This window comes from Cetorhinus maximus, chromosome 6, assembly GCF_964194155.1.
Source record: "Cetorhinus maximus chromosome 6, sCetMax3.hap1.1, whole genome shotgun sequence".
Taxonomy (NCBI): domain Eukaryota; kingdom Metazoa; phylum Chordata; class Chondrichthyes; order Lamniformes; family Cetorhinidae; genus Cetorhinus; species Cetorhinus maximus.
The window spans coordinates 91,489,744-91,515,135 of record NC_135884.1 but is presented as its reverse complement, the minus strand read 5'-3'; the positions used below and the strand labels follow the sequence as shown (position 1 = coordinate 91,515,135).

Here is a 25,392-nt window from a genome sequence, read left to right as displayed (position 1 = left end):
CAGAGTAATCGCCACAAATCCTGACCTAACATACAGTACATCACATTGTAATCCCTGCAACACCCTGTTCTATTCTACGGTACATCAGAGTAAACTCTACAACACCCTGCTCTATTCTATAGTACATCATAATGTCATCTCTCCAAAACCTGTTCTGTTCTTTGTACAGTTACCACCTTTATTTTTCAATATTTGTACATCTGGCACCACCAAATGGGATAGCGCAGGGTGATATAATTTCAATATGTGTAATTATACACATATAATGATACTCACTGTTCACTGATATTTCAGAGGACTTCATCACATGAATCAGCTGGTATTTAACCTTTAAATTTTAGCCCATTGTGGTGCCTCATTCCAGACTTGCAAGAGTTGCCATTCATAATCACCAAAAACAATTTAGCATCTCATTGCTGCTATAATTGGCCTTGCAAAGTAATTTTCCAAAGTTAGCCAAATGTTTGGGGATAATGAGAACTGTAATTGCATGGTTTGTGATTATAATCTGAATCTGCCAGTTGTATTGCAGCATGTAACCTAGTCCAGCCCAGTTTTCAGTATTCAAACTGAGCCTGGTATCCTCAGCAACAGATGTGTTAATAAGCCACTGCCTGCTCCTATACTGCTGATATCTATTTTACTTGCTGTATGAACCAACTCTGAGTGTTTTAATGGGATGAAGCTCGCCATGAATGTTTGCACTATAGCCCTGAGCTCTAAGTGTTTTTCTTTATGCCATTGGCTTGTAGAAGACTTTTAGGCTCAGTAATCATGCTGAGGAAATTCAGGCCTCACCCAGTGGGTTATTGCTGCACTGATCTCAGTTAATGTATAACAAATACGCTAACACTGTTTCAGTGGGCAGGGAATCAGAACACCTTAACTCTTGGTGCTACGAGTCACCAGATGACTATCGTTATGGAAATCAGATCTACACTGATCCAAAAGAACGAGAGAAGGAGCAACATGAAAAGAACAAAAAGTGAGTAAATGCACTTTACCTGCCTTATATGGTATGAAACGAATATGGGGAAACGTCTGGTAGCTAACTATTTAAGCTTTGTTTTAGTGTTTTTTGGCTTTAACAAAATGTCTTCCCTTCCTCTTGTCTGCCTTGACTCCTTACTGGGATCCAGGAACGTACTCTTAACAACTCAGTATCTTATTCAAAGATGGAAATCAAAGGCTGGCCATAACAAAAACAGAATTACCTGGAAAAACTCAGCAGGTCTGGCAGCATCGGTGGAGAAGAAATCAGTTAACGTTTCGAGCCTTCACGGCCCTTCGGCAGAACTGAAGCATAGTTAGGAGAGGGGTGAAATATAAGCTGGTTTAAGGTGGGGTGGGGGGTGGGGCGGGGGGGGCGGGTGGTGGATGGTGGAGAGAGAAGTTGAGGGTGTGGTGATTGTGGAGATAAGCAGTGATAGGAGCAGATAATCAAAAGATGTCACAGACAAAAGGACCAAAGAGGTGTTGAAGGTGGTGATATTTGTCTAAGAAAAGTGCTAATTAAGAATGGAAGACAGGATACTCAAAGTACAGCTCTAGTGGGGGTGGGGTGGAAAAGACTAACAAGGTTTTAGTTTTAGATTTAAAAGTAATGGAAATAGGTGGGGAAAGAAGAATCTATATAAATTATTGAAAAAAAAAGGAGGGGGGGGGAGAGAGAAACGGGGTGGGGTTGGGGGGAGGGGGAGTTTAAGATCTAAAGTTGTTGAATTCAATATTCAGCCCGGAAGGCTGTAAAGTGCCTAGTCGGAAGATGAGGTGCTGTTCCTCCAGTTTGCGTTGGGCTTCACTGGAACAATGCAGCAAGTCTGTCCTTGGCTTGCTGCATTGTTCCAGTGAAGCCCAACGCAAACTGGAGGAACAGCACCTCATCTTCCGACTAGGCACTTTACAGCCTTCCGGGCTGAATATTGAATTCAACAACTTTATATCTTAAACTCCCCCTCCCCCCAACCCCACCCCGTTTCTCTCTCCCCCCCCCTCCTTTTTTTTTCAATAATTTATATAGATTCTTCTTTCCCCACCTATTTCCATTACTTTTAAATCTAAAACTAAAACCTTGTTAGTCTTTTCCACCCCACCCCCACTAGAGCTGTACTTTGAGTATCCTGTCTTCCATTCTTAATTAGCACTTTTCTTAGACAAATATCACCACCTTCAACACCTCTTTGATCCTTTTGTCTGTGACATCTTTTGATTATCTGCTCCTATCACTGCTTATCTCCACAATCACCACACCCTCAACTTCTCTTCCACCCCCCCCCACCCCCCCCCCACCTTAAACCAGCTTATATTTCACCCCTCTCCTAACTATGCTTCAGTTCTGCCGAAGGGCCGTGAAGGCTCGAAACGTTAACTGATTTCTTCTCCACCGATGCTGCCAGACCTGCTGAGTTTTTCCAAGTAATTCTGTTTTTGTTTTGGATTTCCAGCATCCGCAGTAGTTTTTAGCTTTTTGTTTTTAAGGCTGGCCATAGTTCACTGTGAAAACTATTTTACGTGAAAGGCATCATATGAAAGCACAATCCTGCCCTCATGCTGTGCATAGAAGTCCACTTTCCAGGAGGAGTTGGTGGGTATTGATCAGATGCAGGGATGCAGGGGCCTTGGCTAAATATTGACCCCCCCCCCCCACCCCCAATCTTAAACAAGCTGCTGAGGCCAATCATAGCAGTTCTGTTGGCAGAAATCAGTAGTGCAGCCCAGGTATCAGATCTGATTCCATGTTGGTCTTGTGGTTCAACTACTTGCTGGGTAAACTAGTTGAATCATCAAGGGAGCCCTGAGTGTTGTGACCTTTTTAAGGGTGGGGCAGGAAGAAAGATTAAAGACCTGGTTATCACATTGATTTAATTCTGGTCAATTTGTATTTGGTCTGGGAGTGCTTTGATGGGAGTTATATTGGAGGAATGAAAATAGGCCATGGAGGATGAAAAGAAGTTTGAGCCATAGTGGTGTCATGCTGCTTTGATGTGTCTGCTTTTCCTGGACTTCCTTAGTTCTCAACTGCTTAGTAAATATGGTGTAACTCAAAGAATAAAAATTAGCACTGACTGTATCATCATTCCAGTTTAATGATCTTGATGATAAAGAGGGGCAGTGGTCTCTGAAAGAGTGCTGCTTATGTGTTAGGTTGTAGGAAGCAGCATTGCGCAGCAACATTGAGTGATGTGGAATATGGCTTGCATCATGATCTTGAAATACTTATCTCAACATCATCATTGTGAGCAAAGACTGAAGCCAGGGGTATCTGCGCAGAGAGGGATGGGTGTTTTCCTGTGTTGTGCTTCTCCAGAATCCACTGGCTGTTATCATTTGCAGAGTCCCTGGGACAGGACTTTTATCCTGTCAAATTTGCGGTACATAACATGGGAAGATTCAATTGGGCAAAGAGGAGAAACTGGGAGAGTGTAACCAAAGCACTAAATGGAAAACCTGGCAGTGTATTTCTCATGCCAAGATATTATTGTTTGCATAGTTTTGAATTTAACCTCCCTTCTCTCAATCATCAGGTTACTTGACCCAGCCAATATGCTGCAATATGATGACTTTAAGAAGTGTTATGGGGAGATCCTTTATCGCTGGGGCCTGCGAGAGAAGCGAGCAGAGGTGTTGAAATTTGTCTCCTTCCCTCCAGACCCTCACAAGGGGATTGGTAAGTGTAGATTGTAGAGCAGTAGCCTCATTTTGGTCTGGGTTTATGCTTGTTGGTGCAAACTCAAAATGGTGATACTTCAATGCTCAATACCCATATGATTTTACTGTGTTTGGTGAATGCCCTGGTGATATTGCTTGTTATTTATGGCTCAAGTGTGTTCAAGTTGAATGGGCTGATCTACAAAAGGTCACTCCTTAATTCATAATGGTGATGTTGCAAATTCTTAATGGTGAAAGATGAGGAACTGTGGAGGAGCAAAGGATTTGGGTGTCCAGGCATATGAATCACCAAAACAGGCATACAAGAATACCAAATAGGCTAATGGAATGTTGGTCTTTATCTCAAGGGTGCTGGAATACATAAAGGAGGAAGTTATGCTTCAGTTGTACAGAGCCCTGGTCACGCCCTGTCTGCAGTAAAACCTTTTATTCACCTCAGGAATGGCATATTGGCCTTGAATGAGGTATATTGCAGATTCACCAGATTGAACCAGGTCTTAAAAGGTTAAATTATAAGGACAGGTTGTATAAAGTTGGTTGAATTCCCTTGAGTTCAGAAGGTTGAGGTCTGACCTAACTAAGGTGTTCAAAATGATGGCCTTGAATTCCTTGCGTATTTCTGCTCAGGGGTGCACGTAGATCAAATATGCGACCTGAGAGATCTCAGAATATTGGGAACAGGGAGTTGCACAGAACTGCAATACACCTGAACCTTGTCAAAATTTCACTATTGTCTATCAATCCTTCCACCAATAAAATTTCCATGTCCCCAAGTTTACAGAGCCTTATGTACAAGTTTCCTGCAACTGCGCTTGCTCAGGGGCTCTCTTAAAATCAACTCTGGATTTTCAGGTGCAGCAGGCAAAAGCAATTTTTCTGGTTTTCTTTTGCAATTTTTGAGTTTTAAAAAAATTATCCTGTGACTTGCTCTGCCATTAGAAGAAGCAGAAAATACATAGGATGGAAGTCACATTAAAAAGCTTCCCCGATTGCAGGTTTTTTAATGCCTTGAGGTAGAAATTCACCTGAGGTAGTGGCGCAATACTGCCAATATTGGATCAGTTGCCCATTGTACACAGCTGTATAAAACGCTAGTTAGGCCACAGCTGGAGTATTGTGTGCAGTTTCGGTCGCCACACTATAGAAGAATGTGATTGCACTGGAGAGGGTGCAGAGGGGATTCACCAGGATGTTGCCTGGACTGGAGCGTTTCGGCTATGAAGAGAGACTGGATAGGCTAGGGTTGTTTTCCTTAGAGGAGAAGAGGCTGAGGGGGCAACCTGATAGATGTATACAAAATTATGAGGGACATAGATAGGGTAGATAGGAAGAAACTTTTCCCCTTAGCAGATGTGTCAATAACCAGGGAGCATAGATTTAAGATAAAAGCAAAAAACTGCGGATGCTGGAAATCCAAAACAAAAACAAAAATACCTGGAAAAACTCAGCAGGTCTGGCAGCATCTGTGGAGAGGAGCACAGTAAAGCCTTCCGGACTGAATATTGAGTTCAACAATTTTAGATCATGAACTCTCTCTTCCATCCCCATCCTCTTTCCGATTTTCCCCCTCCTTTTTGTTTTTTCCAATAATTTATATAGATTTTTCTTTTCCCACCGATTTCCATTATTTTTAAATGTATTTCCATCCATTGTTTTATCCCTACCTTTTAGCCTTTTTCGATTCCTTCACCCCACCCCCACTAGGGCTATCTGTACCTTGCTCGTCCTGCTTTCTACCCTTAATTAGCACATTCCTTTAGATAATATCACCACCTTCAACACCTCTTTGTCCTTTTGTCTGTGACATCTTTTGGTTATCTCCACCTATCACTAGCCCTCTATCCAGCTCTTCTTGTCGTCCCCCCCCCCCCTTAAACCAGCTTATATTTCACCCCTTTTCTATTTTTCCTTAGTTCTGTTGAAGAGTTATGCGGACTCGAAACGTTAACTGTGCTCCTCTCCACAGATGCTGCCAGACCTGCTGAGTTTTTCCAGGTATTTTTGTTTTAGCATAGATTTAAGGTAAGGGGCAGGAGGTTTAGAGGGGATTTGAGGAAAAATCTTTTCATTCAGACGGGGTTAGAATCTGAAACACCCTGAGGGGGTGGTAGAGGCAGGAACCCTCACAACATTTAAGTATTTAGATGAGCACTTGAAACGCCATAGCACACAGGGCTATGGGCCAAGTGCTGGAAAATGGGATTAGAATAGATAGGTGCTTGATGGCCGGCATGGACACGATTGGCCGAAGTGCCTGTTGCTGTGCTGTATAATTCTGAATCTATGAAGCGCTTGATTCTTGGTTCCATTGACTATATTGGAATTGAATATCAGACACTGTTTAGCGGGCGACCAAGTCATTATCGTCCAATTTGTGCCACTGCCAGAGATGTAACCTCTTGTGTCTAATGTGTATGAATGATAGTTGAGTCACTTGAGTCTTTCATTTTCATATCTAAAGAAGGGATATATTGTGGGAATTAAGTATTTCCTTGGTCCACAATTGTTTACTCTGATTTATGGCCACTTGTATGTTCCGGCGTATTATAATGAAAAAATTTGAGCATAACTTGACATTGGTGGAATGGCATTTTCAGCTCTAACCTCCCGAGTTACAGCCACAAGGGAAATCCTAGGTCGATGAATTAGTTTGATAAGGCAGATACAGAAAGGCTTTTTCTCATGTGGGTGAGTCCAGAATAAGGGAGTGCCAAGTTAAAATTTGAGCTAGGCTATTCAGGACTGAAATCAGGAAGCACTTTTCCACATAAAAGGCTGTGTTTTTCCAGGTATTTTTGTTTTTGTTTTGGATTTCCAGCATCCGCAGTTTTTTGCTTTTATCTTAAATCTATGCTCCCTGGTTATTGACACATCTGCTAAGGGGAAATGGGCTGTGGACACACTCTCTCTCTCTCTTCCTCCCCCTACCCCCAAAACGGCTGTGGATGCTGAGTCAATTCAAATTTCCAAATCTGAGTTCGATAGATTTTTGTTAGGTAAGGCATCAGGCGATATGGAGTTGAATCACAGATCAGGTATGATCTAACTGAATGGTGGAACAATCTTGATAGACTGAATGGCCTATCCCTATTCTTGTTTAAAATAAATTTGTGAATATATATTTGGGTTATTGAAAGCTACATTTCTGCAACTCAGCCCTGTGATCTGGGGAGTTGAATTGCTGCTGAATAACCTTGGCAATGCCCTCCTACAGACTGCACTAAATAGTTGAGTTAGTAACTGAGCTGTCGTTGTCCTTCAATTCAGCATAAGTTCTACATTTAATACTTTCACATGACTTTCGATTCAGTAAAAATCAGCTTCAGATGGCTGGAACTGATATGTAATCGATCCTTTGCCTTTGTGATAGAAGCTAGCATCCACAATGATTCAGAAAAAGCCAGTTTCAGTGAGAGGCGGACAGTCTTTGTTCTCGGTGTCACTACCTATATTCAGACTGATTAGGTTGAAGCATGTTTGGCAGCTGGATCATTCTGCTTTGAAATTAAAATGAATAGTTGAGTTGGATGGGGAATAAAAAACTTTAGCCGTCTAAAATGTTGAGCCATCAGGGGAGCTTTGTTCTAAGATGAATCAAAAGCAAATGCATCATATTGTCAGGAGATACTGCTCACACCTTATCGATTTAAGCAAGGGAAAAAGTTAAAATCTTAATTGCCTGACAATTGAGAAGAATTTATTTAATCATCAAATCAGCCTACATTAATATTTAGGACAGAACTGTTTTTGAGGGTCAGCACAGTGGTCTCTAAGTTGCTGTTCACAGTGCCTCAGCTGCCAGAGGGCCAATAGTTCTCCTGAGAGATAATTCCTTATGTACTTTTTCATTTGGAAGTAATGGAAATAGTGAGGACTTCTCTGTTGTTTTAAAAAGTTTTATGTGTTGTACAAGTTAGGCAATGCAGACTCAATTTCCTGCTGTGTCTTTTTACTTCTCTGTGATTACCTTGTAAATAAATCTGCATTGAAGGCTGAAAATAACAGTCTGGCCATGCGGTATTTGCTGAATAAAGCAGCAAGAATCCTCTAGTTTTCTATGCACACCTCTAATTTAGGCAATTGAGAGCCCCAGCATGTGCTGTACCAGACACAGCACACTTCAAGGGTACAGGTTGCTGTTTGCATGAGACTCTGTTCACCAATAACTCTCAATGTTGTGGACTCAGATTGAAGATGTTGGGGGAAAGCTAACAGAAGGACATGTCAGCGCTGCTGGTGGAGGGAGAATGCTACAGAATACAGGAAGTGGTGGTGAACTAAATATATTAATTACGGAGAAGAAATGGTTACAAGGATTGATCATGTTGATTATATTTGTTCTATTTTCTGGAAGATGAGGCAACTTGAAACTGAGCTTAGGGCACAAAGATTTGAACAATAGTGGGCTGCTTTGCATAATAATGTTTTGGGCACAGTTAAATTTTTATCTGCTTTCTCCTTCAGAGTTTGGGGTGTACTGCTGTCATTGCCGCAGTGAAGTACGAGGAACACAGTGTGCTATTTGCAAAGGCTTCACCTTCCAATGTGCCATCTGCCATGTTGCTGTACGGGGATCTGCCAACTTCTGTCTCACCTGTGGGCATGGTGGCCATACAAGTCACATGATGGAATGGTTTCGGACCCAGGAAGTGTGCCCCACGGGCTGTGGCTGCCATTGTCTGCTCGAGAGCACCTTCTGAAAGAAGCCGACTACCACTGCTCGTAATAAGAAGCCTTGAAAAGTGTTCCAGGATATTGTGTGTGTTGTTCTTAATTGAAATTGTGATTGTCAATTGAACAGAGATATGGAAACTTTAATCAGTGAGAGAACTTTGAGAGTGGAGTTTTATTCCTAGAGCACTAGGACAAATTTTCAGACTTTCAAATTATCTCGACTCTGCTTTCGAGAGTGAAGGAACATGGTTTGCACATATTCTCCAGTACAGCAACAATGAATGGTCAAATTCAAAAGCAAGTCTTATTTATGAAAGCATATTTTTAAAATGAACTTTGTTTCATTGTTAGCAGTAATCACTGTCCAGCTGTCGATGGTGATTGCTGTCCAGCTGTTGACAGTGATCCTGCGCACTTAGCATGTACGAGTGAATATGTTTCACAACTAACATAAGCACAGACTTGAAACGACCACAATCGTTAAAGCTGTGATTGGGAAAACAGGTCCTTGTTTAGAAGAAGCATTACTCGCTCAGTGGTTTGTGCAGTTCTTTTCCAGTTTTCACGATTTGCTGCTGATTTGTTTCCACACTGCTTGTGCAGTGTTTGACTTGACTTCCACAAGTTGAAGAGTCGTGATAATTAAATTCAATAGGGGTACTGGGGATCTGTGGGTTAGATGCTGGCTTTGCTCCTGGAAGCTGAGTAAATATCCAGCCCAGACTGACACCTCTGCCCACTTGCTCTAATCGCCCTACTTGAAATAAGTTTGGTAGTCTAGATTCTATTGTTTGGATGGCATGGGCTCAACGAAAAACTGCCTTGAATTTGGCACAAAATTGGGAATGTCATTCAGTACGCTGCAGAATTGGTAGTATGGGGAAATTGAAAAGAATGTTGCACTACTGCAGTAAGGGGGCTCTCTCTTAGACCTGGGGCTGGGACACGTTAACTGGATAGAATAGAGAGCTTTACTCTGTTTCTAACTGCAGTACTTAATCTAAGACTGCTTGATAGTGACGCTGCATGCTCAAAATGGAAAATGATCCATTTCTTAGCACTAACATCTTTCACCTTGAGCACAACGTTTACAAAATAATTAAGTTCAGTAGGACAGTTCTTGAATGGATTGATCACATTGAATGCTATGCCATCTTTCATTGTCCTTTTGGTAATTTGAGTCAGCTAAATTGGCAGGTTCTGTTGGAAACTAAAGAATCGTTTGGCAACTGAATGGATGGTGCTATTAAACTAAATTTTGAACATAAGTGATAACCATAGCACTGAAATGTAATTTGCCCAAGCCCTTTGCCACCGTTACTGGGGACAGGGCTTGCTTGATTTTGCAAGAGTTGCATAGTTCTGATTGTAATTTTTTTTTGTTTCTCAACAGTAGCTGGGAGTGTGTTAGCCAGTGCTAAGGATACATGACTCCAATTTCAGGCATTTCATCTGCAGCAGCAATCTTCAGGCTTTTCTGGGAGGAGCAGTGTTCTTTTAATTCTCAATTGCAGTTTAATGAAAGTCACTGCATACATAGCCTGAAGATCTTGTACCCTTAGGAAACACTGAGCATATTTCCAAGGAGAACATAAGGTTTCCACTCTGTATATTGGGGCAGTGTCTATGTGACTGATGATTTTAGCTAAACCCCAATCATTAATGTTGACTGTAAAATGAATAGCAAATTCTTGATGTATCTTGATTCGAGGAACTACCTCACTACTCCTGGCTGTATACACAGTGGCCAAGTTAAAGATACACTCATGAATCATAGAATCCACTAGTCCCATGAAAGAACTGATCAACTGAAAGAATTATATGTGGTAGCCCTAGTACTACAAACATTCAGCTAGTTACATGTTAGTTTGGTTTATGTGGATCAATTGTTTTCCCAACACTTCCGCACCTGCTTCCTGTTTTGGTGTTTTGTAATTCGGTCAGCTCAGGTCCAGAATTGTTTCTACTGCATGATTGCAGCCCAGTATTGTACTTGTATGAAGTGGGCAGGTTGCTGCACTGCTTGATGTAACCACCCTATTTCTACTGTGGTAAACCAAATAGCAAAATAGGTATGGCCTCTGAATCCCACCCCCGCCCCCACCACTGTTCCTGAACATGCAACCTTCCGCACAGTGGCCTCTGATCTCGCGCTGTACTGGACCCCCAACCTTTCGGATCCACCCTCACCCCTGAGGTGACCTCTGATCTCTCATTGTCCATGACAACCCCTTCCTTCCAACAGTGACTCTTCATCTCCCATTCTTCCTAAACCCACCCCTGTCCTCTGGTTCCTTCACTGTCCCTGCCCCCTGCACAGTGAAATCTGAGCCCTCAGCTCCCTGAACCTAGCGTCCGGAGCAGTGATCTCTGATTCTCCCACTGCCTCAGACCTCCTGCACAGTGATCTCTGAAATCCTGTCTATTGTCCCAGGCCCTCTGGTTTTCATAGAGCTTGGTTTTCTCCTGGTACTTGCTGGAGCACAAAGTATATACTAAAACTTAATTGCATGTTTTTTTGTGTGCATTGCTTCAGGAAGAAAGAGTTAAACTTTGCCTGACTGTAGATCATAAGTTATGTAAAATCCATGACATAGAGTGAAAAGATCATTTGAGGCATTAACAGTCATGTCTTTGGATTGATAGTTGCCCATAGTCCATGGGGTGCTGAATTGGAATTAAAGGCTGAAGTGGATTTGTGCTGATTCCACTATTTAATAATGGAAGAATCCACTGTACAGGAAGAGGAAGTAGTAATCTGGCCATTCCATTAATGACAGAGTGAAAGAGTATGTGCTTTTTCCAGAATCATGAACTGGGGGGGTGGGGGGGGGGGGAGTTATTTGTTTGTCTTTACAAAGTTTAACTTTTTTTTGCCTGCCATTTCTCCCTCTGTGTAGCAGTCCGTGGTGACATGACAAACTGGTGAGGGAGCTCCAGAGAAAAGCTTTCAGAGTTCTCCATTTGGACAATTTCTTCTGTGACCACCCAAATGTCTGTGCTCATGTCAGTTTTAATAACCTTACAAAACTGATTAATATGTTGACTTTTTCAATTCCTTGGTTAGTTGAATAAGCAGCAGGCCCGCTAGTCAAGGGTCAGGAGCCTAATTCCATCTTGTGTGGGCCTTTCCAAAGATATTAAATTTGCCAATTCTGGTTATGCTTACCCCTGGAGATTTCATTACATGACCCAGTGTCTCCAAAATCTTCCACTCCCCGTGTTCCTGCAATTGATACCTGACACACACATCCTCATGACGCACTGCATTCCCTCACCAATTTGAACATGAACAGATTCCTCCTTTCTTGATCGGTTGATTCTTAACTGTCAAACAGCCTTCTCCCTCCCTGTCTCTAATATTATCATAAGCTAGTAAACAGAAGTGTTATGGGAAAACAACCAAAAAAATTCATTTTTTAAATGCCCCTATAATTTTTCTATTTGGTTGCTCATAGCAATGTCCTGGAGATTAATTTTTAATTCCTGGTGACTCCAGAACAATCCTGGAGGGTTGGCAACTCTTAAGAGCTATGCATCTTGATCAGTTATCCTCTTGGTGTTTTTATTTTTAGGTCTGTGTCCTCCTGAGGTGCCCCTTCATACTTCTGCTTGTGTTGCATTCAGCACAATGGGATACACCCCATTTCATTAAGAATCCAGTTAATGCCTACATCCATCATCATTTCTGTTATTGTTTAAATGTTAATATTGCTGATCTATTTCCAGTTCAGAAACTGTATTGCTAAGCTGCTGAGTTCAGGATTTTGTAATTAAGATGTAAATTGTGTACAAAGATGACACTGTACATACTGTTCAAAGTAAATCTTTCTGCTATGATCTTGCTTTTGGTAACTGGCATTTGGTGACCTGACAGTACTGTTGGTCATAATTGGAGTTCACCTCTATCTCTTTTACTTAACTTTAATTCAAATCCATTGATACCCTTATCTAAAAAATGTCTATTGACTGAGTCTTGAAAAATTCAAATCATTCAAAGTCTATTTGGGACCAAAAAGATGTATTTTAGAGGCAGAGGGCAAGGCTGGGTTACTAAATCCGCACGTTGCACCAGATAGTAAAGACATTGAATAAAAATAGATAAATATACTTGAAAGGTTGGCAGCTCTTATCCCTTGCTGCCCTCCCCCTAAAGGTTCAAGTTTAAAAAAAATGGAAATCTAACGTGTCAAGTTGATCCTAATGAGCATTATAAACTGAAAGATTACCTATCTTGACAGTGAATGAAGTTGAACATATGAACTAAAACATTATAAGAGGAACTCTTTTTATATGTAATAATTAGAAAAATCCTTATATCTTAGATTATTTCTTTCAGATTGCTCTCTTCCCCTCGAAGAGTTAAATTAAGGGTTAACAGCAGGACTGCTCTGTTTTTATATTTTTGGAGCCTTGTTTTCCTCTTGTCAAAATTCTCCTGCAGCGTTTATTGCTTACTGGGCAACAGCTCCATCTGTGCCAAGTATTCATGTGTGTGGCTTGATGTTGAGTGTTGTTGGAATATTTAAGCCTGAGGATCATCATGACCAAGCCCCAACCTGTCCTCTTGCACACTTCAAATGATAGTGACAGCACAGCTAAAAAGAGTGGAAAACCTGAACAATTTCCCCATTTGGTAGACTTGATGAGTTCGGTATTGCTAACTTTTATTTTCTCATTGTCATCTCTTTATGTGGAACAGGAGTAAGTTACATTAGATCATAGCTGATGTGTTCCCAAGTCCCATTTTTTTTTGTTATTCACAGGATATGGGCGTCGCCGGCGAGGCCAGTATTTATTGCCCATCCCTAATTGCCCTTGAGAAGGTGGTGGTGAGCTGCCTTCTTGAACCGCTGCAGTCCATGTGGTGTAGGTACACCCACAGTGCTGTTAGGGAGGGGGTTCCAGGATTTTGACCCAGTGACAGTGAAGGAATGGCGATATATTCCCAAATCAAGATGGTGAGTGACTTGGAGGGGAACTTCCAGGTGGTGGTGTTCCCATGTGTCTGCTGCCCTTGTCTTAGACAGTAGTGGTCGTGGGTTTGGAAGGTGCTGTCTGAGGAGTCTTGGTGAGCTCCTGCAGTGCATCTTGTAGATGGTACGCACTGCTGCCACTGTGCATCAGTGATGGAGGGAGTGAATGTTTGTGGAAGGGGTGCCAATCAAGCGGGCTGCTTTGTCCTGGATGGTGTCAAGCTTCATTACTGTTGTTGGAGCTGCACTCATCCAGGGTAGTGGAGAGTATTCAATCACACTCCTGACTTGTGTCTTGTAGATGCCGGACAGGCTTTGGAGAGTCGGGAGGTGAGTTACTCGCTGCAGGATCCCTAGTCTCTGACCTGGTCTTGTAGCCACAGTATTTATAAGGCTAGTCCAGTTCAGTTTCTGGTCAATGGTATCCCCCAGGATGTTGATAGTGGGGAATTCATCGATGGTAATGCCATTGAACATCAAGGGTGATGATTAGATTCTTTCTTGTTGGGGCCAGTCAATGCCTGGCACTTGTGTGGCGTGAATGTTACTTGCCATTTGTCAGCTCAAGCCTGGATGTTGTCCAGATTTTGCGGCATTTGGATATCGACTGCTTCAGTATCTGACCTGTTGCGAAAGATTAATACACAAGATAAGATCACACAGAGTTAGGGGTAATATATTAGCTTGGATAGAGGATTGGCTAACCAACAGAAAGCAGAGAGTCGGGATAAATGGGTCTTTTTCTGGATGGCAAGCTGTAACTAGTGGGGTGCCACAGGGTTTGGTCCTTGGGCCCCAACTATTTACAATCTATATTAATGACTTGTATTCAGGGATAGAAGGTATTATAGCTAAATTTGCAGATGACACCAAAATAGGTGGGAAAGTAAGTTGCAATGAAGAAATAAGAAATTTACAAATGGACATGGACAGGTTAGGTGAATGGGCCAAAATTTGGCAGATGGAGTTTAACGTGGATAAATGTGAGGTTATCCATTTTGGTTGGAAGAATAAAAAGGTGACATGTAAATGGAGAGAAACTTCAAAATGCTTCAGTGCAGAGGGATCTGGGTGTCCTTGTGCATGAATCGCTGAAAACTAGTATGCAGGTACAGCAGGTAATAAGGAAAGCAAATGGAATTTTGGCATTTATTGCTAAAGGAATAGAGTATAAAAATAGGGAAATGTTGTTGCAACTGTACAAGGCATTGGTGAGACCACACCTGGAGTACTGTGCACAGTTTTGGTCCCCCTACTTGAGGAAGGATATAGTTGCATTGGAGGCGGTTCAGAGGAGGTTCACTAGATTGATTCCAGAGATGCGGGGTTGGTCTTATGAGGAGAGATTGAGCAGTTTAGGGCTATACTCGCTAGAGTTTAGAAGGATGAGAGGAGATCGAATTGAGGTATATAAAATGCCAAAGGTGATAGACAAAGTAGATGTGGAGCGGATGTTTCCTCTTGTGGGGCATTCTAGAACAAGAGGCCATAGTTTTAGGATAAGGGGTGGTAGATTTAAATCAGAGATGAGGAGGAATTACTTTTCTCAAAGGGTCATGAATCTGTGGAATTCACTACCTCAGTGTGTAGTGGATGCCGTGTTGCTGAATAAATTTAAGGAGGAGATAGACAGATTTTTAATTAGTAACGGGTTGAAAGGCTATAGGGAAAGGGCAGGAAATTGGAGTTGAGGCCGAAATGAGATCAGCCATGATCGTATTAAATGGCGGGGCAGGCTCGAGGGGCTGAATTGCCCACTCCTGCTCCTAGTTCTTATGTTCTTATGAATGGTGCTGAACAGTGTGTAATCATCAGCGAGTATCCCCATTTCTGACCTTATGATTGGAAGGGAGGCCACTGATGAAGCATAGAGTCATAGAGGTCTACTCAGAAACAGGTCCTTCAGCCCATCGAGTTTGCGCCTGTCAAACAAGTACCTAAATATTCTAATCCCATTTTCCAGCACTGGGCCCATAGCCTTGTATGCCATGGCATTGAAAGTGCACATCCAAATACTTCTTAAATGTTATGAGGGTTTCTCCCCCTACCACCCTTTCAGGCAGTGAGTTCCAGATTCTCACCACCCTCTGGATGAAAAAATTCTTCCTCACATCCCCTCTAAACCTCCTGCCCCTTACCTTAAATCTATGCCCCCTGGTTATTGATCCCTCCATCAAGGGGAAAAGTTCCTTCCTGTCTACCCTATCTATGCCCCACATAATTTTATACACATCAATCATGTCCCCTCTCAATCTCCTCTGCTCCAAGGAAAATAACCTCCGTCTATCCAATCTCTCCTCATAACTAAAACTCTCCAGGCGAGGCAATATCCTGGTAAATCTCCTCTGTTCTGTACTCTAGTGCAATCACATCCTTCCTATAATGTGGATTCCAGAACTGCACGCAATGCTCTAGCTGTGGCCTAACCAGCGTTTTATACAGTTCCAGCATAACCTCCCTGCTCTTATATTGTATGCCTCGGCTAATAAAGGCAAGTATCCTATATGCAGCCTTAACCACCTTATCTACCTGTCCCGCTACCTTAAGGGATCGGTGGACATGCACACCAAGGTCATTCTGATCCTCGGTACATCCCAGGGTCCTACCATTCATCGCGTATTCCCGTGCCTTGTTTGTCCTGCCCAAGTGCATCACCTCTCATTTATCCGGATTAAATTCCATTTGCCACTGATCAGCCCATCTGACCAGCCCGTCTATATCCTCCTGTAATCTAAGGCTATCCTCCACACTATTTACCACCCCACCAATTTTCATGTCATCCGTGAACTTACTGATCAACCCTCCTACATTCAAGTCTAAATCGTTTATATATACCACAAAAAGCAAGGGACCCAACACCAATCCCTGTGGAACCCCACTGGACACAGGCATCCAGTCACAAAAACACCCCTCGACCATCACCCTCTGCTTCCTGCCACTCAGCCAATTCTGGATCCAAATTGCCTTGGATCCCTTGGACTCTTACCTTCGTTATCAGTCTCCCATGCGGGACCTTATCAAAAGCCTTGCTGAAGTCCAAGTAGATTACGTCAAATGCATTGCCCTCATCTGCACACCTCTTCGAAAAATTCAATCAAATTGGTCAGACATGACCCTTTAACAAAACCATGCTGACTGTCCTTGATTAATCCCTGCCTCTCCAAGTGTAGATTAATTCTGTCCCTCAGAATTGCTTCCAGTCGTTTCCCCACCACTGAGGTTAGACTGACTGGCCTGTAGTTCCCTGGTTTATCCCTTCCTCCCTTCTTGAATAATGGTACCACACTGGCTGTCCTCCAGTCCTCTGTCACCTTTCCTGTGGCCAGAGAGGCATTGAAAATTATTGCCAGCGCCCCTGCTATGTCCTCCCTTGCCTCACTCAACAGCCTGGGATACATTTCATCCAGGCCTGGAGATTTATCTACTTTTAAGCCTGCCAGACCACTTAGGACCTCCTCCCTTTCTATGCTAATTTCTTTAATTATATCACAGTCCTTCTGCCTGATATCCATACCCACGTCGTTCCTCTCACTTGTGAACACTGACATAAAGTATTCATTTAGAGCCCTACTTAGGTCTTCCGGCTCCACACACAAATTACCACTATGGTCCTTAATGGGCCCTACTCTTTCCCTAGTTATCCTCTTGCTCTTAATGTACTTGTAAAATTACTTTGGATTTTCCTTTATTTTACCTGTTTTTCATGCCCCCTTTTTGCTCTCCTAATTTCCTTTTTAAGATCCTCCTACACATTCTATACTCCTCTAGGACTTCCGCTGTTTTGAGCCCTTGGCATCTGCCATAAGCCTCTCTTTTTCTCTTTATCCAATCCTGTATATCCCTCAACATCCAGGGTTCCCTGGATTTGTTGGGCCCATCCTTTATCTTTACTGGAATATGTTGGCCCTGTACTCTCCTTATTTCCTTCTTGAATGAGTCCCACTGCTCTGACGCAGATATACCTAAAAGTAGCTGCTCCCAGTCCAGTCTGGCAAAATCATATCTGATCTTATTAAAATCGGCCTTCCCCCCAATTTAGAACTCTGATTTCTGGCCCATCCTTGTTCTTTTCCATAACAACCTTGAATCTAATGGAGTTATGATCACTATCTGCAAAATGCTCCCCCACTGATACCTCTACCGCTTGCCTGGCTTCATTCCCTAAAATTAAGTCCAGGACTGCCCCATCTATGTACTGGCTTAAAATCCTGAATGCATTTTAAGAATTCCGCTCCCCCTAAACCTATCACAATATGACTAACCCAGTTAATGTTGGGGAAGTTGAAGTCCCCCACTATTACTACCCTATTATTTTTACGCTTCTCTGAAATTTGCCTACATATCTGCTCTTCTATTTCTCTCTGTGTGGGGCCTATAGTACATTGCCAGCAATGAGATTGCTCCTTTTTTGTTTTTCAGTTCTACCCATATGGCTTCCTTTGAGGAGCCTTCTAAGATGTCATCCCTCCTTATTGCTGTAATTGATTCCTTGATCAATATTGCGATACCCCCTCCTCTCTTACCTCCTTCCCTGTCTCGCCTGAAGACCTTACATCCTGGAATATTGAGCTGCCAATCCTGCCCCTCTCTCCACCATGTCTCTGTGACAGCAATGACATCATACTTCCATCTGTTAATTTGTGCCCTTAACTTATCTGCCTTATTTGTCAGACTCCTTGCATTAAAATAAATACCATCCAACCTTGCCAAGCTCCCTTGTGTCTTAACTGATGGATAATTTCTATGCTTTCCAGACTCATTTGCTCTCTCTTCTAATTTGTGCATCTCCCCCTGCTGAACCTCCTCTCAGGATCCCATCCCCCTGCCAAGTTAGATTAAACCCTCCCCAAAAGCACTAGCAAGGATGTTGATCCCACTCTGGTTCAGGTGCAACCTATCCGCCTTGAACAGGTCCCGTTGCCCTCAGAAACTGTCCCAATATCCCAGAAATCTAAAGCCCTTTCTCCTGCACCATCTCTCCAGCCATGCATTCATCTGAAGCAGCTGAAGATGGTTGGGCCTAAGGCACTACTATGATGAACTCCTGCAGTGATGTCCTGGAATTGAGTTGATTGACCTCCAACAACCACAACCGTCTTCCTTTATGCTAGGTATGACTCCAACCAGTGGAGAATTTTCCCTGATTCCCGTTGAGTCCAGTTTTGCTAGGGTGCCTTGAGGCCACACTGGGTCAAATACTGCCTCGATGTCAAGGGCAGTCACTCTGACCTCCATCTCTGGAGTTGAGCCCTTTTGTCCATATTTGAATCTGTATAGAGGTCAGGAGCTGAGTGGCCCTGGTGGAACGCAATCTGTCAGTGAGCAGGTTATTACTAAGCAAGTGCTGCTTGATAGCTCCCATGATGACCCCTTCTATCACTTTACTGATGATGGAGAGTAGACAGATGGGCCGGTAATTGGTCGTGTTGGTTTTGTCTTGCTTTTTGTGTTCAGGACATATTTGGGCAATTTTCCACATTTTCGGGTAGATGCCAGTGTTGTAGCTGTACTGGAACAGCCTGGCAAGGGGCGTGGCAGGTCCTGGAGCACAGCATGTCTTCAGTACTATTGCCAGAATGTTGTCAGGGCCCATAGCCTTTGCAGTATCTCGTGCCCTCAGCTGTTCTTGATATCACACGGAGTGAATTGAATTGGCTGAAGGCTGGCATTTGTAATGCTGGGGCTTCGGAGGAGGCCAAGATGGATCATCCACTCGGCACTTCCAGCTGAAGATTGTTGCGAATGCTTCAGCCTTATCTTTTGCACTGATGTGCTGGGCTCCCCCGTCATTGAGGATGGGGATATTTGTGGAGCCGCTGCCGCCTCCAGTGAGTAGTTCAATTGCCCACCACCATTCACAACTGGATATGGCAGGACTGCAGACCTTCGATCTGATCCATTGGTTTTGGAATCGCTTAGCTCTGTTTATCACTTGCTGCTTATGCTGTTTGGCATGCAAGCAATCCTTAGTAGCTTTACCAGGTTGATACCTCATTTTCGTTTTGCCGGGTGCTGCTTCTGGCATGCCTACCGGCACTCTTTATTGAATCAGGGTGATCCCTTGGCTGGGTGCTAATGGTAGAGTGGGGGATATGCTGGGCCATGTGGTTACAGTTTTTGATTGAGTACAGTTCTGTTGCTGATGGGCCACAGCACCTCATTGTTCCCCAGTCTTGTATTGCTAGATTTGTTCAAAATCTATCCCATTTAGCACAGTGATTGTGCCACACGACAGGATGGAGAGTATCCTTAATGTGAAGACAAGACTTCTTCTCCACAAGGACTGTGCAGTGGTCACTCCTACCAATACTGTTATGGACAGCTGCATCTGCGGCAGACAGGCTGGTGGGGATGAGGTCAAGTGTGTTTTTCCCTGTTGTTGGTTCCCTCACCACCTGCTGCAGACCCAGTCTAGCAGCTATGTCATTTAGGACTTGGCCAGCTTGGTCGGTAGTGGTGTTACCGAGCCACTCTTGATGATGGACATTGAAGTCCTGGACCGAGAGTACACTCTGCAACCTTGCTACCCTCAATGCTCTCTCCAAGTGGTGCTCAACATGCAGGAGTACTGATTCGTCAGCTGAAGTGAGGGTTGGCAGTATGTGGTAATCAGCAGGAGGTTTCCTTGCCCAGGTTTGACCTGATGTCAAGAGACTTCTTGGGGTCCAGAGTTGATGTTGAGGATCCCAGAGCAACTCCCTCTTGACTGTATACCACTGTGTCTCCACCTCTGGGTCTGTGGGACATGCTGGTGGGAGGGGCAGATGTGTTTGTTGGTGGCATCACGCAGAAGGTGGTGGGATTGGCAGAGGATGATCCATTGGATGCACAAGCTGGTGGGGTATAATGTGAGGACTAGGGAGAACCTATCTCATTTCTCAGGAGGGTGAAGGGGGTGAGAGCAGAAGTGCGAGAAATGGGTTGGACATGTTTGAGGGCTCTGTTAACCACAGTAAGGAGGAATCCTTGGTTGAAGAAAAAGACATATCAGAACCACTGTTGTGGAAGATTGCATCAGCAGAACATAAGTGACAGAGATTGAGAAACTGGGAAAATGGAATGGAATGGAGTCCTTACAGGAAGGGTGTGGGGAAGTATAGTCGAGTTAGCTGTGGGAGTTGGTGAACTTATAATAAATATTACTAGTGTTATGATCTTAGTGCAGACCGGTAACTTTTAAAAAGAAGTCTGAATTCCCAGTTATTAACTGAAAAGACCAGGCAACAAAATTTCACATTTTAATGGGGGAAACTATTACTGATAAAAGAAAAAGAACAAGTACTACTAATTTAATATACCCTGTAAGCACTTGTACTTTAAGCCAAAATTTCAAACAGAACTCTCCCCATTCTACTTTTTCAACCAAGAACATTTTTAAAATGTTAACAGTTTCTTGAGTGTCCATTCGCTTCTCCTGGAAACAAACCAATCTCAGCTCCCAGGGATTCACCCTAATTTTCCATAATTTCTCCACCTGGCAATTACTTTCAGGATTTTACTGCCGATCTCTTCCTGTAGCTTCATTAGGCAGATCTGGAAGTCTTTAATTCCTCAAATTTTTATTTTTTGTTTTAAGTATGGGCCCTGCTGTCAATGCCTGTACAGTGTCCCATAGAAACATGCCTGGTTCTTGAGGGCCTCTCTGCTCTTGTCCTGGCTGCTGGCAGATGTCTGTGTCTTCTCACAGACTGCTCCCAGGCTGACTGCCTCACAGACTGTGAAAACAGAGATGTATTAAAACAAAGAACCTTTCCCTCTCATCCTGTCTCCATTGGTACGTGACAGATGGAGTTTGCTTTCAGATAGAAAGCAAACCAATTATCTTTAACTCCAAACCTTTCCTTTGATCTGAACAGTATATGGACATGTCAAAGCCTTCCCTTATTTACAAGTTACCTTTAAAGTTTGAATCCTCTGATCTCAGAAGATTACATGAATAATTTAAGCCCTATCCCAGGCATTTAGAGATAGACTGTCTCCTTGAGAGATAATTAACAAGGCCTCCCATTGTTTAACTTTTCTTCACTAACATAACATGGGCCTTCCATTGTCCCCAGGCCTGTCTGTCAGCCCCTCAGACCAGGCATTCTTTCATTTATCAATTTCCAAACTAAAAAATAATAATATATGCATTTACACATGGTAGCCTGTCCCCAGAAATGAAGGTGGGGAAGTCAAAGAAGGGATGAGTTGGAGATGAATCAGAATCACAGAATTGTTACGGTGTAGAAGGAGGCCATTCGGCCCATCGTGTCTGCACCGGCTCTCAGTATTTTAACTTCTGTTCTGTTGAAGGGTCATTCGGACTCAAAACGTTAACTGTGCTCCTCTCCGCAGATGCTGCCAGACCTGCTGAGTTTTTCCAGGTATTTTTATTTTGTTTTAGATTTCCAGCATCCGCAGTTTTTTGCTTTTAACTTTGAAACTGCCTTCTGGTTCTCGATCCGTTTACGAGCAGGAACAGTTTCTCCCTATTTACTCTGTCATGACCCCTCATGATTTTGAAAACTTGTATCAAGTCTCCTCTTGGCCTTCTCTTCCCCAAGGAAAACAGTCCCAACTTCTCCAATCTTTCCTCATAAAAATCTTTCCTTCATATATGAACCATATGAAGGTGAGAAAAGGGTGGAAATTGGAAGTAAATCTGATTAAGTTTTCGAGTTCAGGCGAGAGCAGAAAACAGCACAGATACTGTCATCAGTGTATCGGAAAAAGAGGGAGGGGGTCTGAGTAGGACTGGAACAAGAAAAGTTCCACATATCCTGCAACAAGAAGACATAGCCAAGACCTGGAAGGTACCCACAGCAACACCTTTTATTTGAAGGAAGTAGATGAGTTAAAGGGGAAATTGTTCAATGAGCAAACAGGTTCAACAAGGCGGAGGCAGGTCATGGTGGCTGGGGACTGGTTGAGCTTCCATTCGAGAAAGAAGTGGTGAACCCTCAGACTGTCCTGGTGAGGGATGGAGTAGAGAGATTGGCACCCATGGTGAAAAGGAGACAGTTCAATGTATGGTGTCAGAAAAGTCATGGAGTTAGGTGGGGAGTGACTGGACAAGGGGAGAAAAAATAGAGTCAAGATCGGAGGAAATAAATTCAGTGGGGCAGGAACAGGCTGAAACAATGGGTTTATCAGGACAGTCCTGTTTTTGGATTTTGGGAAGGAGGTAGAAGCAGGCTCTTCAGGGTTGATGGACTATAAGGTGGTGGCATCACCACCAAACATCAAGCCATTGTTTCTCTGACTCACTGATCTCATCTTCTCCAGAGATAATCTCAGCAAAGCTTCCCACCCTATAATCAGTGGCATAGTGGTTTTGTCACTGGACTAGTAATCTAAAGACCCAGGGTAATGCTCTGGGGACCTGGATTCAAATACCGCAACAGCAAATGGCGGAATTTGAATTCAATAAAAATCTGGAATTAAAAGTCTAATGGTAACCATGAAACTATTGTTGATTGTTGTAAAAACCCATCTGGTTCACTTCCTTTAGGGAAGAAAATCTGTCCTCACCTGGTTTGGCTGACATGTGACTCCAGATTGCAATAGTGTGGTTGACTCTTAAACGCCCTCTGAAATGGCCTAGCAAGCTACTCAGTTGTATCAAATCACTAGGAAGTTCAAAAGGAATCTAGGCACTGGAAACAACAATGGCAAACCCAGCCCTGTTTAGCCTGCAAAGTCCTCCTTACTAACATCTGGATGCTTGTGCCAAAATTGGGAGAGCTCTCTCACAGACTAGTCAAGCAACTACCTGACATAGTCATATTCATGACACTGTACCTTACAGATCATGTCCCAGACACCACCATCACCATCCCTGTCGAGTGAATGATCCATCAGCAGAGGTGGTGGCAGAGTGGTATATAGTTGGGAGGGAGTTGCCGTGGAAGTCCTCAACATTGACTCCAGCTCCCATGAAGTCTCATGGCATCAGGTCAACCATGGACAAGGAAACCTGCTGATTACCAAGTACACCCCCCCACCCCACCACCACCACCACCACAGCTGATGAATCAGTACTCCTCCAGGTTGAACACCACTTGGAGGAAGCACTCTGGGTGGGAGACTTCAGTGTCCATCACCAAGAATGGCTTGGTCACACCACCACAGACCAAGCTGCCCAAGTCCTAAAGGACATAGTTGCTAGACTGAGTCTGCGGTTGGTGGTGAGGGAACCAACAAGAGGGAAAACATACTTGACCTTATTCTCACCAACCTGCCTGCCGCAGATGCAGCTGTCGAATGACAGTATCGGTAGGAGTGACCACCACAAGTCCTTGTGGAGACGAAGTCCCATCTTCACATTGAGGATACCTTCCATTGTGTTGTGTGGCACTACCACTGTGCGAAATGGGATAGATTTCAAACAGATCTAGCAATTCAAGACTGAGCAACCATGAGGCGCTCTGGGCCATCAGCAGCAGCAGAAATGTACTTAACCACGGGGGCGGGGGACAACTCTCCACTGGTTGGAGTCATACCTAGCACAAAGGAAGATGGTTGTGGTTGCTGGAAGTCAATCATCTCAGTTCCAGGATATCACTGCAGGAGTTCCTCAGGATAGTGTCCTTGGCCCAGTCATCTTCAGCTGCTTCATCAATGACCTTCCATCATAAGGTCAGAAGTGGGGATGTTCGCTGATGATTATACAATGTTCAGCATCATTCGCAACGACTCAGATACTGAAGCAGTCCATGTCCAAATGCAGCAAAGCCTAGACAATATCCGGACTTGGGCTGACAATTGGCAAGTAACATTCGTTCTACACAAGTGCCAGGCAATGACCATCTCCCAACGAGAGAGAATCTAACCATCGTTCCTTAACATTCAATGGCATGACCATTGCAGAATCCCCCACCATGGACTAGTATTCAGAGACCCAGGGTAATGCTCTGGGGACCTGGGTTCGATTCCAACCATGGTGGCTGATGGAATTTGAATTCATTAAAAATCTGGAATTAAAAGTCTGATGAGAGGCACGAACCCATTGCTGATTGTCGTAAAAACCCATCTGGTTCACTCATGTTCTTTAGGGAAGGAAATCTGCCATCCTTACATATAACTCCAGATCCACAGCAATATGGTTGACTTTTAAATGCCCTCTGAACAAGGGCAATTAGGGATGGGCAATAAATGCTGGCCTAGCCAGCGATACCCATATCCCATGAATGAATATATAAAAAAAGGAACTGAACTGGACTAGCCATATAAATACTGTGCCTGCAAGTGCAAGTCAGAGACCAGGAATCCTGCAGCGAGTAACTCATCTCCTGACTTCCCAAAGCCTGTCCACAATCTACGAGGCACAAGTCAGGAGTGTGATGAAAAACTGTCTACTTGCCTGGATGGGTGCAGCTTGAACAACACTCAAGAAGCTCAACACCATCCAGGACAAAGCAGCCCGCATGATTGGCACCCTTCCATAAATAACAAAAAACTACTGCAGATGCTGGAAATCCAAAACAAAAACAGAAATACCTGGAAAAACTCAGCGGGTCTGGCAGCATCGGCGAAGAAAAGAGTTGACGTTTCAAGTCCTCATGACCCTTCAGCAGAACTGAGTAAAGTTAGGAGAGGGGTGAAATATAAGCTGGTTTTAACCATCCCTAGTTAGGGATTAAATGCTGATCCAGCCAGTGAAGCCCACGTCCCATAAATAAATTTCTAAAAATGGGTCGGAGTTAGTGAGTTTGGACAGAGTCAGTCAGTGAGTGAGTGGGGTGGGATGAGTCGGGTCAGTCAGTGAGTGGGGTGGGATGAGTCGGGTCAGTCAGTGAGTGAGTGGGGTGGGATGAGTCGGGTCAGTCAGTGAGTGAGTGGGGTGGGATGAGTCGGGTCAGTCAGTGAGTGGGGTGGGATGAGTCGGGTCAGTGAGTGAGTGGGGTGGGATGAGTCGGGTCAGTGAGTGAGTGGGGTGGGATGAGTCGGGTCAGTCAGTGAGTGAGTGGGGTGGGATGAGTCGGGTCAGTGAGTGAGTGGGCTGGGATGAGTCGGGTCAGTCAGTGAGTGGGGTGGGATGAGTCGGGTCAGTGAGTGAGTGGAGTGGGGTCGGTGAGCGAGTAAGGGCGGA

At 43.7% G+C, this 25,392-nt stretch overlaps 1 protein-coding gene across 3 annotated transcripts in view; it reads left to right on the top strand.

Annotated features, from left to right (window-relative positions):
• The window catches only part of wdr59 (WD repeat domain 59), a 90,754-nt gene extending 78,571 nt beyond the window's left edge, over positions 1-12,183 (top strand). For all 3 annotated transcript variants that reach the window (XM_078544045.1, XM_078544047.1, XM_078544046.1), the window contains 3 exons: positions 862-985; positions 3,525-3,667; positions 8,134-12,183. In XM_078544045.1, coding sequence (XP_078400171.1) covers positions 862-985; positions 3,525-3,667; positions 8,134-8,369 — 503 coding nt within the window. In that variant the 3' untranslated portion in view covers positions 8,370-12,183. The remainder of the gene's footprint in view (positions 1-861; positions 986-3,524; positions 3,668-8,133) is intronic.
• Positions 12,184-25,392: the final 13,209 nt, after the last annotated feature.